Genomic DNA, 18,825 nt, shown 5'->3' with positions numbered 1-18,825 from the left:
CAATAGCTTAAGAACCTCAGTGAATTTTTCAACAAGCTTGACTGATTATCATTATTTTCCTGAACCTCAAGCCATCCACTCCTTCCATCGGATCATTAATTCCCTGGAAGTGCCCTGTGGCTTTATCATTGCTGTTTAATTTAGAGCATACAGTGACAATAAAAGTAAAGGTTACTTTAGTCTTCATTAATTATAGAGAGCCCTAAAAAGTGTAGACCATTGTCTTCATGCTGAAACCTGATGTTTACAAGCAGTGACAGCTTAAAGTAAATAATGTCTTTAAAAAGTCTCCAAAACCAGTTCATAAGTTGAGGTTTCAGTTAGTATTCCACGATCAGCTTCATAATTAAGAAAAGAGCAATTGAAAATATATGGAGAGGTTCATATTAGTAACATTTTATTCAAAAGCACTTACAATGTAAAATTGTCAGGAATGGATGACCATTGGCAGATGAGGCTTCCATTTGATTGCATTGGCCAGACTTGGCTACTTTAACTGTCTTTGTAACAATGTGCCTGCAAGAGGGAGGAAGGAAATTGTAGGTTAAAACCTTGAATATTGTTCTTGCCTTTCATAATTTCATATTAAATTAATGGTTGGATTCAAATAATTATTTAAAATAACTCCTGAGATTTTTCTTGCACAACCTGCTTGTACAGCTATTTATTCTGCATGATGCTCTAGCTACAAAAAGAGAGTCATGTGTTTAAGGGCAGGTCTCGAGGAAAAGTGAACAGAAGAACACTCACATTGTGTCGTTAAACTAGTGTTAAAGCGGATTGGAAACTCGTTAGTCTGACATTGCCAGTGTCACAAAATGTTCTCAAGGTAATGCAACTAATAGCTTCCACATAGTCAGAGGTGCTTCTGACCATATGAAATTTCATGTTTTGAGCAAAATGAGTGCTGTTTTCAGAGGCGTATGGTTGCCTCCCTTCCGTCAGACTTTTGAACATAAAGGAGTTATTCTCTACAGCATATATGCCATATTAATGTAGTTCTGTGTTTGCCAAAGATTTGTTTTTATTCTTGCTTGTGAGAAAAGCTTCATGCTTCAGGGGTTCCAAAGCATGATGGATTACCACTGAATGTTTTCCTGTAACAGTGAATTGTCTCTTGCAAATTCTACCATATCGCCATGCCATAATAATCTAGTAAACCAATAGTGTTTGAAAAATTTCAGTAATATTTTTGAATAAAAGCTGACACACTGTGAATTGTCAAGTTATGTATGTATTCTGTAGAGAATTCCCCCCCCCCCCATATCTCATTGGCATCAGACTACAGGCAGAATGTTTCCTTCCTTACTACTTATCTGTAGTCCATCTTTTACTATTCTTCCCCTCCCTCCTGATCTTATTGCCGACCATTCATGTTACACCTCTCCCAAGGCTGAGAGACTAGAGAATGCATGTCCTTCTTAGAATACCTTTTGTGGTGCTATGAGAAATTACACTGGACCCTAATTCAGACTGTTGACTACTATTTCTTATGCATGTCTCTATTCATAAACATAGACAACTGACAGTAAGATGCATCCCGTCAACAAAAGGGTTGTTATGAAGTTATAGCACCCTCACCTAGTCTCTTGCACTCTCTTAAAGCATTGCTACAGTGTTGTACAGTCGTGATCAAATGGCTGACTGTGACTTACTCAGCAATGAGGAAACATAAGACTTAATGAATAATTTAACAAAGGTATTTATGACAGTCCAGTTAGACAGATGTAGTAAGTTGCAGATATTGTTCCTTTGTCCACTAGAACTCTAAATTGGAAGCACCATCTTCTCTTGGGGAAAGAGATAAAGTCTCTCTGTGAATTTAGTCCTGAGAATGCTAACTGTAGAACTTTTTTTCTTTTTGAATTATGCATAATGGCAGTTTGATATGGATCACATTCTCCTCAGGACTAAGACTAAAATCACCAAATACAGTTCACTGTGCTGCTTGTGTAAAGTTTTTGTGTTGATTCATTAAACAAGAGGTAAATTTGAGGAAAACAAAATAGGACAAGCAAATAGTCACTTTTTATTTGTTTGTGTTCCTCATTTATGCTCTAAAGTAGAACCTCTTTCTTGTACATTTCTTTAGTTAAATCCAGAATACTGATTTAGGGCTGAAAGACCTAAGCCTTTAAACCTACATGTTAGTTAAACTCTTTGATATGTCTGGGGATTGGTCCTGCTTTGAGCAGGGGGTTGGACTAGATGATCTCCTGAGGTCCCTTCCAACCGTGATATTCTATGTTTCTATGTACTATTTCATTCTGCCTTTCAGACATCTAAGTGATATTTTTGTTTTATTTTCAGGGAAACTCAAATAGTATCGCTTCAGTGGATATTACAGCTGGTTTTGTGGGATTAAACAACTATGTGGAAATACCAGCAATTTTTCTTACAGGGTTTGCAACGTATGCAGGACCTTTGCTTTGGGCCATTCACTTGCTGTGCTACTTGAGTTCTGGAATTAGCAGGTAATTGTATTAAAAGCTGATAAAATTAAAAGTATTAAATGATTATCCCAGATACAGAAAAGCATCCACATGATGTAAACCCGTTTAAGAACCTGGAGCTCATATGGCTTTCCCCCCCTGAACTTTAGCCCTTTGTCGCTCTTCCTGCCCTTTTTATCGTTCTCTGCTCTTACTAACTCCCTTTTCCTTACTCTATTTTTATTCCCATGTTTTCAACACCCTCCTCCCACCCCCCCCCCCCCAAAAAAAAACCCAACCCAAAACATGGATCTGGCATAGGTTTGTTAATCATCTCCATGTTCATATGTATGGTGTTACATCCCCATCCCCATTCGTTCACTTGTCACTTAGATTGTGAGCTCCCTGGAGCAGAGACTCCCTCTCTTCGTCTGTGTCAGTGCCCAGCACAGTGGGGTAAAGCAGCTTTTGTATCATTGTAGTACTGTGAGGGAGAGAAGTAAGACAAAGCTCCTGTAATTTTTTTACTTCAGTTTCAGGTTTAAAATTTGAGAAGTTTTAAGAATATTTTGATAACTTTACATTTGGCAGTGTACGGTATTCATGCAGATGGATATCAGTCTTCTAATGATTTTCCAAAGGGAGAATGGCTTGTACAGCACATTTTTAGAATGCTTTTTTAATAAAGATGAAAGTTAAAATTTTGTAACAGTGTTTTTGAGGTAGCTTCTTAAGTGGAAGCTCGTATTGATTTGGTTGAATAATATGCCTCTGCAGCAGCAAAAATATTTCTCAGTTCTAGGTTGGATTTTTGGAGACTGAACAAATTTTTCCTTCCTTTATCAGTGTAACCATAGCAATGGCCCATTGACTAATCCATTCAGAGTTTAAAGAATTCATTAAAGAAAATGCTGCATGTTTTTTTTGTAACTATTTATTTTTAGAAATTTTAAATTCTGTCAAAGAAATTGAAGTTTTAGGCCTAGTACATAATTTTGTATAAATCAGGAACACTTTACACTTGGAAATTAGCAAAGTATTTAACAAAATCATTTTTGTATGGTTGAAAATTGGAAAGGATAAATCTCCAATTCTGGAATATATTTATAAATTTAAAATGCAAATACGTTTTAAAAATAAATATTTGAAAATCAACTTCATTTACTTTCCAAGACCCAGATGCAAAGTTGAGTTTGCTTCTGTAGCAGCTGATATCACACATGTACAAACAGTGTGGGAAACACACTTAGTTTTTGCTATAGGAAACAGATCTCCTTTACTGTTGTCACAGAAACCAGAATCCTAACCTCAGCACGTAAGTAAGAGAGGTCGTGATGTTTAGCACTTCCAAGTCAAACGTCATCTCTAAGTGTTTCTTCTAATGTCTGTGTTTTGTGGATGAAAGTTAGACTAATAGTATTGGTTTGAGCCAGGCGTAGGGCTGGCTTAAGCGTCTGTCAAACAGCTCTGCCAATGCTTAGTTCTGAACTGTGACATCACTTGATTGAACTGTTTTCCCTTTGGACAGCTCTATAGCTCACTTAGATATATTGCCATTGTTTGTTGTCATTGATTGGTTAAGGTCAAATGCAGCAGACCAGTGTTTCATCTGAATATATTAGGTAGAGCTTGCAGCATCTTTAGCCTTTCAGGGTTTGTTTGAATCTGGGTGCTGCAGATACTGGCAGGTTGGGTTTGCCTGCACTACAATTAGACACCTGCAGCTGACCTATGCCAGCAGACTCATGCTCGTGGGGCTTAGGCTGCGGGGCTGTTTAATTGTAGTATAGACATTTGGGCTTGGGCTGCAGTCCGACCTGTGGGACCCTCCCACCTTGCAGGGTCCTGGAGCCTTAGCTCCAAACCGAGCCCGAACGTCTGCACTGCAATTGAATAGCAACTTAGCCCAAGTCAGCTGGCATAGGCCTGCTTCAGGTTTTTAATTACAATGTGGACATACCCTGTATCTTTTCCTTTTAACCCAGGGTTTTGTAACTAGCAATTCAAAGGCTATGTCCTTTGCTCAGAGTCCACTTTCCTTGGAATTAAGGCTGGAACACTGGAGGGGGGAAAGGGGTCAACGGGTCTGAATTACTACTTAAACATATTGCAACTCTAGCTGTTAAAAATCCTTTTATGTTCTAAACATTCTTTATATAGACCTCTTGTAAAATATTTTGTGAGGCATTTTTAAATGTGTGTAGAGAAGCAGTAAAGTTGCTTCTGCCTTTCCAATTTCCTGTTGTGCCATTCACTGATTTTCAAATTCTTTAAAAAGTTTGAATCAATATTTTAATTGGCCTGATGAGCTTTGATTTCAGTGTGTACTGTTGGATATCTCCTGGAACCCGGAAATGAAACATAGTTTTACAACCTTCATCATCTTAGATTTTAATAAATCTTCTGTACTCATACTGGCACAGTAGACATTCAGTTGAATATGAGTGCCTTTTCAGATATTGTAGATGGAAATTGCACAGAACAATAGCTTGCTAATAACGATAAAATGTTTAATGTTTTTAACAGTAAATGTGTCATTCAATAAACTGTTTGTTGCTAGTCTAATAGGCATGCAGAAATAACTTAAGGGACTTATTATTTAAGTTACTGCAAAAGTATTACAGTGCTGACAAAATAAAACGAGGATATGTTGGCTAGAGGAAATACTGTAGCGCAAGACAGCTCCTTCTCCATTTAACCTTCTGACAGTTTTATCCCTAGCGCAAGGATTATCTGAAGTAATCCTTTTACCCCCTGTATAAATTGAATGACGTGCAATGCTCATACAACCCATTTCAAAGTCAATTTTTCTTAGCTATGAAGAGGCAAAGCAAGAATTTTCTCTGAATTGCAGTAATGATGCTGCTTTTTAAAATGCTGCTACTGCTGCTCATGTCCATCAGCCTCTGGAAGAAGAAGCTAAAGAATTGGTCCCACCATGTTAATGTAATAACATTATAGAGAAGGAGGAATCCATGCTGCTCATTCAGGTCCTGCCTCCTGCAGTAAGCCTAGCCAGTTTTAAAACCTACACCAGAAATATCTACATATCTTTCTTGTGCAGTGCATATGCCTGCCTGGAAATAGCTTGAGACTAGGAATAAGTGTTAACAATATGGGAAAGGGCTACCAAATATCTTGTTTTCTTTGAGCTCTCACAACACATTATGACTACAGGAGAGGCAGATGAATTTCCTTTGAAGCTAACATTGCACAACTGACACCCTTTGGGGCATTCCAGTGACCTGAGATTTTGACATTTCCAGTTAAGTCTCCTAGGGTTTGTCTACACTGTGTTTTGGAACACATTGGAGCGAGCCTTCCAGCCAGAGTCGACAGACTTGGACTAACAAGGCTTCTGCTAGTACCCTGTTTGAAGTTGTGGCTTGGGCTAGAGCTCGGGCTCTGAAGCCGGGGGGCGGGCGAGCTTCAGAGCCTGAGCTCTAGCCTGGGCTGCACCTTAAAAGTGCTGGCTATACAGCACTACCCTGAGTCTGTTGACTGAGACTGGAAGGCTCACTACTGTGGGCTCCAAAACGCTGTGTAGACATACCTCTACGAGCCTAGTTCTGCCCTTGCTCTTGGCCCATGTGACCCATTGCTACCACTAGTATTACACAGTCTGTGTGTTAAGGCAGGATTTGGTCATCTGTTTCTAAGCAAGAACCATTCAGCCAACCAGGGTTGCCTACAATCACTTGTGTCACAAATGCATGACAAGTTGCTTCAAAGTTGACTGAAACATAAATGTCATCTCCTCCCCCTGTGGGCCAACTATGCATCCATACTTCAGGAGATGAAACACCGTGCAGTTGGCAGCGGGTAGAAGTGAGCCCTGAATTTATAAATATCTATTTTAAAAGTTTTACTAACAGATACAGGATGTGCGTGTTCTAAGGCAGTGTTTCTCAAACTAGGGTTGCCGCTTGTTTAAGGAAAGCCCTTGGTGGGCTGGGTTGGTTTGTTTACCTGCCCCGTCTGCAGGTCCTGCCGATTACAGCTCCCACTGGCCGCAGTTCGCCACTGCAGGCCAATGGGAGCTGCTGGAAGCGATGGCAAGTACGTCCCTCGGCCCACGCTGCTTCCAGCAGCTCCTGTTGGCCCAGAGCAGCGAACCGTGGCCAGTGGGAGCCACAATAGGGCAGACTTGCGGATGGGGCAGGAAAACAAACTGACCTGGCCCACCACGGGCTTGCCCTACACAAGGGGGTCTCAAATTTGAGAAGCATTGCTCTAAGGGGATTAGGATTTAAAATATTCAAGAAATGTAGTCCTGCATGTCAGAAATAAGTTCTGTACTGCACAGTCTAAGGACTCAGTTGTAAGACAGGTCCTCCTTGTGCTAGATCCAGTACTAATGCATAACAGATGGTCACTGCGTTAAATAGTTGGGTCTGGATTGCCACTCCCAGTCATGCTGAGTAGCACCTTACTATGTGACTGTTTCTACCAGAACCAAGAGAACTATTAGAACTATTTGTTCCTACTTGACAGGAATAAGGGTGGCAGAAGCTGGTGTTCAATATTTGGATGTTGTAGCTGTTCTCTTTCATTGCACATGATTTTCAGTCAAAAGCAGAGTGCCTATGGATTACTGGCTTCCACCAAAAATTCTGATCTTAGACTTTACAGTATCTCATCTCCTGGTTTTTTTCCTCTTACATCTTACAGGAAGTAGGTTCGGTAGTGCATGGTTTTATTTTGCCAAGCAGTTTCCACTGTCTCTGCAAACCTACTACCTGTTCACTGTGCTTCCGAGAGATTGCCTGTGTAGTGTGGTTCTATTACAAAAACATCAGTATCTGATCCTTTATTAAATTTCATAAGCTATTTTATGCAACCAGCATTTCCAACTCCAGTTGCAAAGACTGCAGAAATTAATTCTCATAGGATGAAGTGGTTCTGTTCAAGAATAAATACAGGTACTGATGAGGTCCCAGAGCAGAGCCAACTGCAGTACTAACAGTTTATAGTCATAAAAACAACAAGGAGTCTGGTGGGCACCTTAAAGGCTAACACATTTATTTGTACATAAGCTTTCGTGGGTAAAAACTCCACTTCTGCAGATGCTTGGAGTGAAAATTACAGATGCAGGCATAAATATACTGGCACATGAAGAGAAGGGAGTTACCTTACAAGTGGAGAACCAGTGCTGACAAGGTCAATTCAGTCAGAGTATATGTGGTCTACTGCCAATAATTAATAACTGCGTGGACTCCTCCTGACAGTCGAATGACAGACTGGACTTCTATATAAAGTGCTTCCCCGGACGTGCACAGGCTGCAATTGTGAACAAACAGCGTCGCTTTCCCCATAACCTCAGCTGTAGAGAACGCAATGCCATCCACAGCCTCAGAAACAACTCTGACATTATAATCAAAGGAAGTGCTGTAGTCATCATGAACAGGTCAGATTATGAACAGGAGGTTGCCAGGCAACTCTGCAACACCACATTGTACAGGCCACTATCCTCCAATCCCACTGAGGAGTACCAAAAGAAACTACATCATCTGCTCAAGAAACTCCCTGCTACAGCACAAGAACAAATCTACACAGACACACCCCTAGAGCCCCGACCAGGGGTATTCTATCTGCTACCCAAGATCCATAAACCTGGAAATCCTGGATGCCCTATCATCTCAGGCATTGGCACTCTTACAGCAGGATTATCTGGCTAGTTGGACTCTCTCCTGAGACCCTATGCTACCAGCACTCCCGGCTATCTTCGAGACACCACCAACTTCCTGAGGAAACAACAATGCATTGGTGATCTTCCTGAAAACACCACTCTGGCCACCATGGATGTAGAAGGTCTTTACACCAATATTCCACATGAGGATGGATGACAAGCTGTCAGGAACAGTATCCCTGATGAGACCACAGCACACCTGGTGGCTGAGCTTTGTTACTTTGGCCACGTCCAGACTAGGTATTAAAATCGATTTTAGATACGCAACTTCAGCTACGGGAATAACGTAGCTGAAGTCGAATTTCTAAAATCGAGGTACTCACCCGTCTGGATGGCGCTGCATCGATGTCCGCGGCTCTCCGTGTCGATTCTGGAACTCCGTTCGGGTTGATGGAGTTCCGGAATCGATGTAAGCGCGCTCGGGGATCGATACATCGCGTCCAGACTAGACGCGATATATCGATCCCTGAGCAATCGATTTTAACCTGCCGATGCCGCGGGTTAGTCTGGACGTGCGCTTTGTCCTCACCCACAACCATTTCAGATTTGGGGACAACTTATACCTTTAAGTCAGCGGCACTGCTGTGGGTACCTGCATGGATCCACAGTATGCCAACATTTTATGGCTGACTTAGAACAACGCTTCCTCAGCTCTCATTCCCTAGCACCTCTCCTCTACTTGCGCTATATTGATGACATCTTCATCATATGGACCCATGGAAAGGAGGCCCTTGAAGAATTACACCCCACCATCAACCTCAGCCTGGACCAGTCCACACCAGTCCACTTTCTGGATACTACAGTGTAAATAAGTGATGGTCACATAAACACCACCCTATACTGGAAACCTACTGACCACTATACTTACCTACATGCCTCCAGCTTCCATCCTTGAAAATCACATGATCCATTGTCTACAGCCAAGCCCTAAGATACAACCGCATTTGCTCCAAGCCCGCAGACAGGGACAAACACTGACAAGATCTCTATCAAGCTTTCTTAAAACTAGAATCCCCACCTGGGGAAGTGAGGAAACAAATTGACGGAGCGAGACAGGTACCCAGAAGTCACTTACTACAGAACAGGCCCAACAAGCAAAACAACAGAACACCACTGGCCATCACATACAGCCCCCAGCTGAAACCTCTCCAGCGGATCATCAACAGTCTACAACCTAGATCGGAAAATGATCCCTCACTCTCACAGGCCTTGGTAGGCAGGCCAATCCTCGCTTATGGACAGCTCCCCAACCTGAAGCAAATACTCACCAGCAACTACACACCACACCACAGAAACATTAACTTAGGAACCGATCCCTGGAACAAACCGTATTGCCTTCTCTGTTCCCCATATCTACCTTAGTGACACCATCATAACACCCAGCCACACCATCAGATACTCATCACCTGCACATCTACTAATGTGATATATGCCATCCTGTGCTAGCAATGCCCCTCTATCATGCATATTGGCCAAACCAGAGTCTCTACATGAAAAGATAAATGGACACAAATCAGACATCAGGATTAGTAACATACAAAAGCCAGCAGGAGAACACATCAGTTTCCCTGGACCCTCAGTAACAGATTTAAAAGTAGCCATCCTTCAACAAAAAAAACCTTCAAAAACACATGTCAAAGAGAAACTGCAGAGCGACAATTCATTTGCAAACTTAACACCATCAATTTGAGCTTGAATAGAGACTGGGAGTGGCTGGCTCACTACAGAAGCAATTTTCCCTTTCTTGGTATTGACACCTCCTCATCAATTATTGGGAATGGACCACATCCACCCTGACTGAATTGGCCTTGTCAGCACTGGCTCTCCACTTGTAAGGTAACTCCCTTCTCTAATACTTGGTATCAGTTTATAGTCATAATACGGTTAAGTGACATTAGGCCTGGGTAGGAAGGAGCTGCTTCCTTCACTGACTTGGTTCTAATGCTCAGCAAACCAATATTTTTTCCAAGGAAAATTAAGAGTTTGGACAGGAACTGTTAGCAGAACTCTAGGGAGACTTGAAAGGCCTCCCAGAAAAGCCCTAGAAAAGATTACTTATGATGGTTCTAAGTTATTTCTATCATTAGTGGAACAGGCTGTTTAAACTACATAACGAAAAAACAAACCCAGGGTTGTAGAACAGATTAACAAAAATTAATGAATTATGTAGAATGTTTTCTAAAAGTTGCATAATATTAAGGGAAAGCAATGACAGCTGGGAGCCTGAAACTTTAAGTGGGTGCCCTTGAGGTAGATGGGGGAGACGGGGATCAAAGTTACAGTTAACCCTGAAACTGTAGTAGTTATATCATCAGAAGGTGACCTTCCTGCCCAGGATGCAAAGGACAGAAGGCTGGAAGCCACCCTATGGAGAGACTTTGAGGCTTCTTTAGCAGCTGTAAGAGACTCTTTGGCCCTACTTGCTTCCCCAGAGCTATTGTGGTCTGGCTAGAAGACCTAAAGTCTCTAGACAGGAAGGACCATCCTGACTACCTGTCCATCTTTAAGATAATATCCATAGGATTCACTTCTGGTACAGTTGCCTGCATGGACGTTATGTGCCTTGCAGCACAAGTCATGACGTCTAACTTAGTAGCCAGGTGCCAAATCTATATATGTCCCTGGGTAGCAGAGACCATTTCAATAAATCCTGGGGACCTCAAAGTTCCCAAGCACTCTCCTTTTGCGGGGAAAAGTGGATGAGATAGTTGGCGATAATGCATCTAAACTAAAGCTGGCCCTTTGCTTATCAAACAGAACTCGGACTAGAAGGCCAACAGGCAGAAACATTCCCTTCACTCATTCGCTGGCTAGAACTGCAAAAGAAGGGATAAAAGCTGTTCCAGAAGGAAACCTTGGAACTCCTACTTGGTTAGCAAGGCCAGTGGTACCGGCAATGTATCAAAAAGCCGGATAATAAAATATTGGTTCATTTTAGCCCAGTTTAAGATTAGTGGAATGTCTCTAGACCACAGACAAGTGGGTACAAGAGAGAGAGAAGCGTTGGTTACTCGAAGTCAGGGCTCCAGCTCATTCATTCACTCATCTCAGGAAATCCTGTCAGGAAGGAACTTAATCTGTGGAACTCATTGCCAGGGGATGTGAAAGCCAAAACTATAATTGGGCTCAAAAAAGAACTAGATCAATTCATGGAAGATAGGTCCATCATTGGCTATTAGCCAAGATGGTCAGGGATGCACACCCATGTTCTGAGTGTCCCTAACTCTGATTGCCAGGAGTAGAAGTAGGGTGTAGGAGTAGAAGATAGGGAATGGATCATTGATGATTGCCTGTTCTGTTCATTCCCTTTGAAGCACCTGACAATGGCCACTGTGATAAGACAGGATTCTGGGCTAGATGGACCATTGGTCTGACCCAGTATGGCCATTCTAATATAAGAAATTCATCACATACTGCAACACAGATTTAAGCTGTCAGAAAAGCGGAGAACAATTCAACATGAAGAGCACTGAAAAACAGGTATACTCCTGTAATTACTTCCCCCTTGGCTCTTCATCCCTTTGCATGTTCCTTCTTGCCATTCTTCATTCCATGTAATTGTCCTGTATCTTTTCCCCCTAGGAAGCAGAAGAACCTTTGGCAAAATGAAATTGAGCAGCAGCTTTGCCCTTCCTTTCCTTTGTGAACAGTAAAAGCTAGATGCTGATACCGAGCTCTTACCAGTATGGGTTCCTGTTCTGTTAGAGATGCATGCTAGAGCCCTGTGTGGAACTATTCTATAATCCCACTCCCACTATTATGGCAGAGGGTCCTGCGGGACCCACAGGAGTCCAGTCCCGCTGCAGGGCTCTACAGCGTGCCACTTAAAAGGAGCATTCTGGATATATTGTACTGTGTGTATCTCTGCAGGTCTTTGGATCAGACATCCTCTGACTTTAGAAATGTTGTTTTATCAGAGTCTTCTGTGATTACAATTTCTAGATGGCTTTTGTGCCTCTTTCTGTAGGTCATGGTAATATTCAAGTCCCCTTAAGTACCTTTTTGGGAAATGCTGAATGAAGAATGCAAGCCACAGCCTAGCTAATTATCAAGGAAAGATGGTGAAGTTTTGTGTGTATCATCAAAGGATTGAGTCTTTTGAAAATGCCCTCCAGCTATCAGTTCACATCTTACCCCTCCAGTGGGGCTCACAGCATACACCACTGGTTTTCTACCTGTGATCCGCAGACCCCTAGAGGTCTGCAGATTATATCTAAGATTTCTAGAGTGGTCTGCAGCTCCATTCAAAACTTTTTAGGAGTCCACAAATGAAAATAGGATGCAAAGCACTGGCATACACAATTCACTTCCGGGAATCAAAGTGAATGTATCATGCCATAAAAAGGCTGATACATTGCTTCCCCTTCCACAGAAGACCCACTTCTGGCCAAACATCATCTGTGCATTGCCTCGTTCACATTATGGTATGGACAGGCTACTGACACCTGCATGATTGGTGCAGTCTTTTCCCCGTTAGTTCAGTTTCCTGACCGTTAGCATGCTTTTGCTCACCTACCTGCTGCCCAGGGCATGGGTACCAAAATAAGTAGGCACAAAGCAATGACTTTCTAGACAATAGACTGCACTAAGGACAAGAGCAGTTAAAACTCCAGCACTTGCAAGGGTTTACAGGGGATTAAAGCGTGATTTAGAAGTAGATTTAGAGGCTATTTGGCATGTCTGAATATAATAAAGGATTTTAGAACAGTTAATAAAAGTGATAGTTGTGGAAACTGATCATAAGGGTGAACGGAACATTGCATTGATACATACTAGTTTCAGAGGTTGGGACACGGGAGATTGCTAGTGGGTACCCAAGGCTTCATTTCAATTAAAAGGATACCATTTGGTCCTGTCTGTGTTACTAATTTTGACTGTAACATGATTCCCCTGATTGTACTATAAAGTGTAGTATATAGATGGTACTTCATTGTCTTCACCTGACTTTTTCCTCCTATTAGGGCTTCACCTTTAATTTTAAGTAAAAAGAACAGGAGTACTTGTGGCACCGTAGAGACTAACAAAATTGATTTGACCTTAGTCTCTGAGGTGCCACAAGTACTCCTGTTCTTTTTGTGGATACAGACTAACATGGCTGTTACTCTGAAACCTTAATTTTAAGGGCTTCTTTTATATTTAGTGTATCTAATGTGCTGAGAAGTTATCTTCATTGCAAGGAGCAAATGGTGGTCTCAAGTTGCAATGGGGAAGGTTTAGGTTGGATATTAGGAAACACTTTTTCACTAGGAGGGTGGTGAAGCACTGGAATGGGTTACCTAGGGAGGTGGTGGAATCTCCTTCCTTAGAGGTTTTTAAGGTCAGGTTTGACAAAGCCCTAGCTGGGATGATTGTTGGTGTTGGTCCTATTTTGAGCAGGGGGCTGGACTAGGTGACCTCCTGAGGTCTCTTCCAACCCTATTCTTCTATGATTCTATGATAACTGAACCAGTTTGTTCTCAAATCTGTTTTTATTGATTCTCAAGTATACAGGATAAAATGCTACATATTAATAAAAAGAGGCAAAAGATAAAATATGGAAAAAGATGGGTTCATCTTTTAAGCAAGTACACTGGCCAGCACGTCGTTCAGAAAGAACTTTCAAACCTAATGCTGTGAAACAAATTTCAATATACAGAAATGAGATTTAAAACTTACCTTGACAAACCCAAGATAAAATCAAATATAGAAAACATAGCTTAAAACTATAATCATTGGTGCATATTACTAGTTATGGCTAGAGTTCATCAAAGTTTAGATGAAAGTGAAATGTGTTGGGAAGCAAATGGGAGCATTCCCATGTGCCTGGCCTGGTTGTGCAGTTACATGTGCTATAAGCAGTACAGGAAGTGGCATGTAAGAGTCAGTAAGTCTGGATACAGCAATGCAAGGTTTTGGGAGCTGGGGGACTGCGTGGGTAGGCTCAGCTTGGTTCCTCTTTGGTGGGGTTTGGATGTCCCATCTAGGTCCACTCCTCTTCTTTGACTTGTTGGCAGCATCACTCATTGAGAAGTGTGCAGAAGAGATAAGAGAAAATAAAAACAACGGGGAGTCCTGTGGCACCTTAAAGACTAACAGATTTATTTGGGCATAAACTTTCGTGGGTAAAAAAAACCTACTTCAGATGCATGGAGTGAAAATTACAGATACAGGCATAAATATATATTTGCACATGAAGACGAGGGTGTTACCTTTCAAGTGGAGAACCAATGTAGAAGGCCAATTCAGTCAGGGTGGATGTGGTCCACTCTCAATAATTGATGAGAAAGTGTCAATACCAAGAGAGGGAAAACTGCTTTTATAGTGAGCAGCCACTCCCAGTCCCTATTCAAGCCCAAATTACATTTGGAAATGAATTGTGGCTCTGCAGTTTCTCTTTGAAGTCTATTTTTGAAGTTTTTTTTGTTGAAGAATGGCTGCTTTTAAATCTCAGAGGGGTTGCTGTGTAGTCTGTATCCATAAAAACGATGAGGAGTCTGGTAGCACCTTAAAGACTAACAGATTTTATTTGTGCATAAGGTGCCACCGGACTCCTAGTTACTTTTATATATGTTATTGAATATCATGGGAGATTGAAGTGTTCTCCTACTGGCTTTTGTATGTTACTATTCTTGATGTCTGATTTGTGTCCATTTATCCTTTTACGTAGAGACTGTCCAGTTATAGGAGACTGTGCGGGTCTTTTTTTATTAACGTTCCTTTCTTTTACATGCTCTGATCGGCAATAAAATAGGTGAAATTTAAGTTACTTAAATTGAGTTAACACTTCATCGAGATGAGTGGGGGTAATTCATACCTTTACATTGTCTGCAAACAGGCAGTTGTCCCTACATTAGTTTGCAGTCTGTTCAGATTTTGAAGGTTTTCTTTGCAACCCTAATGGCTAGAGGTTTAAGTTTCATTTTTTTAAAAATGAAAACTCAAATTCTGGAATGCCAAATAGCAGCTTTGGGAGCAGAGGGGAGTACCAGCTTGCCAGTCTGGTCCAGCACAGTGCTGCTTGTTAGTGTGTTCATTTAATCTTGAATGGCTAGCCAAAAACAGTGTTTCCTTTAGCTTCCTGATGACATGTTCAGCCACGCAAACAGGTGAAAAGGGTTAACAGTCCACAAATCTAGGCAAGAATCCTTTTAAGTTCAAACATGTCTCTGGTTTCTTGTTTTTCACCTTTAAATTAACTTTAATCTTTGTCCGAACTGTACCCAAGATAAACTGACATTTTTAATCAATTAGCTGTATATAAGATTAAATATTGGGATACTGTCCATTGTTGTGTAAGGCTTGGGTATCTTCCTTCCCTATGCTACCCTGGCAAGCTATCTCTTGGAGTGCATAACTTTGAAACTCCTGTTTGTCATTCTTTAGGAAGGCAAGAGTGGTCCTGTAATGTAGCTCTTAATTAAAATAAATCAGTATTCAAAGTAACTGGTGCCTGAAAGTAGACTAAACAGCTTGTGTTGGAGGGAATCAGATGTACACTAAATGAGTTTTTCCCAACCCAAAGGGGAAAGCATTACCTAAAAATCTGCCAGCTATGTGAACTAATTTAACAGTTTTCAGAGCAGCAGCCGTGTTAGTCTGTATCCACAAAAAGAACAGGAGTACTTGTGGCACCTTAGAGACTAACAAATTTATTTCAGCATGAGCTTCGTGAGCTACAGCTCACTTCTTCGGATGCATAGAATGGAACACACAGGAGATATTTATACATATAGAGAATGTGAAAAGGTGGAAGTATGCATACCAACAGGAAGAGTCTAATCAATTGAGATGAGCTATCATCAGCAGGAGAAGAAAAACTTTTGAAGTGATAATTAAGATGACCCATAGAAGGTGTGAGGAGAACTTAACATAGGGAAATAGATTCAATTAGTGTAATGACCCAGCCATTCCCAGTCTCTGTTTAAGCCTGAGTTAATTGTATCTAATTTGCATATTAATTTGAGTTCAGCAGTCTCTCTTTGGAATCTGTTTCTGAAGTTTTTTTGTTGCAAAATTGCCACCTTCAAGTCTGTCACTGAGTGGTTAGAGAGGCTGAAGTTCTCCCACTGGTTTTTGAATGTTATGATTCCTGATGTCAGATTTGTGTCCATTTATTCTTTTGCGTAGAGATTGTCCAGTTTGGCCAATGTACATGGCAGAGGGGCATTGCTGGCACATGATGGCATATATCACGTTGGTAGATGTGCAGGTGAATGAGTCCCTGATGGCATGGATGATGTGATTAGGTCCTATGATGGTGTCACTTGAATAGATATGTGGACAGAGCTGGCATCGGGCTTTGTTGCAAGGATAGGTTCCTGGGTTAGTGTTTCTGTTGTATGGTGTGCGGTTGCTGGTGAGTATTTGCTTCAGGTTGGGAGGTTGTCTATAAGTGAGGACTGGCCTGTCTCCCAAGATCTGTGAGAGTGAGGGATCATCTTTAAGGATAAGTTGCAGATCTTTGATGCGCTGGAGAGGTTTTAGTTGGGGGCTGTAGGTGATGGCTAGTGGCGTTCTATTATTTTCTTTGTTGGGCCTGTCCTGTAATAGGTGGCTTCTGGGTACTCTTCTGGCTCTGTCAATCTGTTTTTTCATTTCAGCAGGTGGGTATTGTAGTTTTAAGAATGCATGATAGAGATCTTGTAGGTGTTTATCTCTCTCTGAGGGATTGGAGCAAATACGGTTGTATCTTAGAGCTTGGCTGTAGACAATGGATCATGTGGTGTGTCCTGGATGGAAGCTGGAGGCATGTAGGTAAGTATAGCGGTCAGTGGGTTTCAGGTATAGGGTGGTGTTTATGTGACCATCACTTATTCAGCACAGTAGTGTCTAGGAAATGGACCACTTGTGTGGATTGGTCTAGGCTGAGGTTGATGGTGGGATGGAAATTGTTAAAATCACGGTGGAATTCCTCAAGGGCTTCTTTTCCATGAGTCCAGATGATGGTGATGTCATCAATGTAGCGCAAGTAGAGTATCTCCATGGAAGATCCTCATTCTCTTGCTGGCTTGTCCTGTTACCTTCTTTATTGTTACATTATAGGCTGGTCAATCTCATTTTAACTACTAAATAACCAAGTAAATAACTATTTTAAGTCCCTTCAAGGTCATCTTGCACAAAATGATCTTCAGCTGCAATTTTTCTTGAAATCCTTAGAATTTCTCAACATTATAAATGACAATTTCCTAACTCAAAAAGTGTTGCAGCCAGCAAGGGGGAATTCTTTATTAGACCTTGTCCTGAAAGATAAAGAGGAGCTGATCACAGAACTAAAAAATGATAGCTTAGGTAAAAGTGATCATGACTTGATCACATTTATAATGTGCAAGAAGAATAAAGCCAAAACCAGTTACGTGTTTTATTTATGGTGCTTTAATAGGGCCAGTTTCACGAAGCTGAAAACAACTGTGAGCTTCAGTGGGGAGGAGGAATTTAATCAGAAAAATGTGAATGATAATTAGAAATCATTTAAGAACACTTTACTAGATGCCCAAAAAAACACAATTGAGGAAGAAGGCCATCCTGGTTAAAAAACTGACGTGGTTTAGAGGAGAAATGAAGGCAGCCATAAAAAAAAAAATGTAACAAGTGGAAGAAAGGAGAATTTGATAGTCATGAATGTAAATCAGAAGATGGGAATTGTAGAAAATTGGTAAGGGAAGTAAAGGGACAGCAGAAAAATTTCTTTTTGCACATACAGACTAACACGGCTGCTACTCTGAAACCTGACAATAAGGAGGAATTTTAAAAAATATATTAGGAACAAAAAGAATCCTGACAATGGTATTGGTCCATTATTAGATGGAAATGGTAGAGTTATCAATAATGATGCAGAAAAGGAAGAAATGATCAATAAATATTTCTGTTCTGGACCCATGGGAAGGAGACTCTGGAAAAATTCCACCATGATTTCAACAGCTTCCACCCCACCATCAACCTCAGCCTGGACCAATCTACACGGGAGGTCCACTTTCTTGACACCACGGTGCAAATAAGTGATGGTCACATTAACACCACCCTATATCGAAAACCCACCGACCGCTATGCCTACCTTCATGCCTCCAGCTTCCATCCCGGGCACATCACACGATCCATTGTCTACAGCCAAGCACTGAGGTACAACCGCATCTGCTCTAACCCCTCAGACAGAGACCAACACCTACAAAATCTCCACCAAGCATTCTCAAAACTACAATACCCGCATGAGGAAATAAGGAAACAGATCAACAGAGCCAGACGTGTACCCAGAAGCCTCCTACTGCAAGACAAACCCAAGAGAGAAACCAACAGGACTCCACTGGCCATCACATACAGCCCCCAGCTAAAACCCCTCCAACGCATCATCAAGGATCTACAACCCATCCTGGACAATGATCCCACACTTTCACAGGCCTTGGGTGGCAGGCCAATCCTTGCCCACAGACAACCTGCCAACCTGAAACATATTCTCACCAGTAACTGCACACCGCACCATAATAACTCTAGCTCAGGAACCAATCCATGCAACAAACCTCGATGCCAACTCTGCCCACATATCTACACCAGCGACACCATCACAGGACCTAACCAGATCAGCCACACCATCACTGGTTCATTCACCTGCACATCCACCAATGTTATATACGCCATCATATGCCAGCAATGCCCCTCTGCTATGTACATCGGCCAAACTGGACAGTCTCTACGGAAAAGGATAAATGGACACAAATCAGACATCAGGAATGG

The 18,825-nt window shown here is 41.6% G+C and overlaps 1 protein-coding gene across 7 annotated transcripts in view; it reads left to right on the top strand.

Moving 5' to 3' along the window:
• The window catches only part of PIGG (phosphatidylinositol glycan anchor biosynthesis class G), a 133,640-nt gene that overhangs the window by 92,018 nt on the left and 22,797 nt on the right, over positions 1–18,825 (top strand). For 6 of the 7 annotated variants that reach the window (XM_030566185.1, XM_030566183.1, XM_030566184.1 and 3 more), the window contains one exon: positions 2,311–2,474. In XM_030566185.1, coding sequence (XP_030422045.1) covers positions 2,311–2,474 — 164 coding nt within the window. Of the gene's footprint in view, positions 1–2,310; positions 2,475–18,825 lie in introns of those variants that run through there. The other variant, XM_030566188.1, reaches the window with a different exon arrangement.

The sequence above is a fragment of the Gopherus evgoodei genome, chromosome 6 (assembly GCF_007399415.2).
Source record: "Gopherus evgoodei ecotype Sinaloan lineage chromosome 6, rGopEvg1_v1.p, whole genome shotgun sequence".
NCBI classification, from domain to species: domain Eukaryota; kingdom Metazoa; phylum Chordata; order Testudines; family Testudinidae; genus Gopherus; species Gopherus evgoodei.
This window is presented reverse-complemented; position numbering and strand designations above follow the sequence as displayed.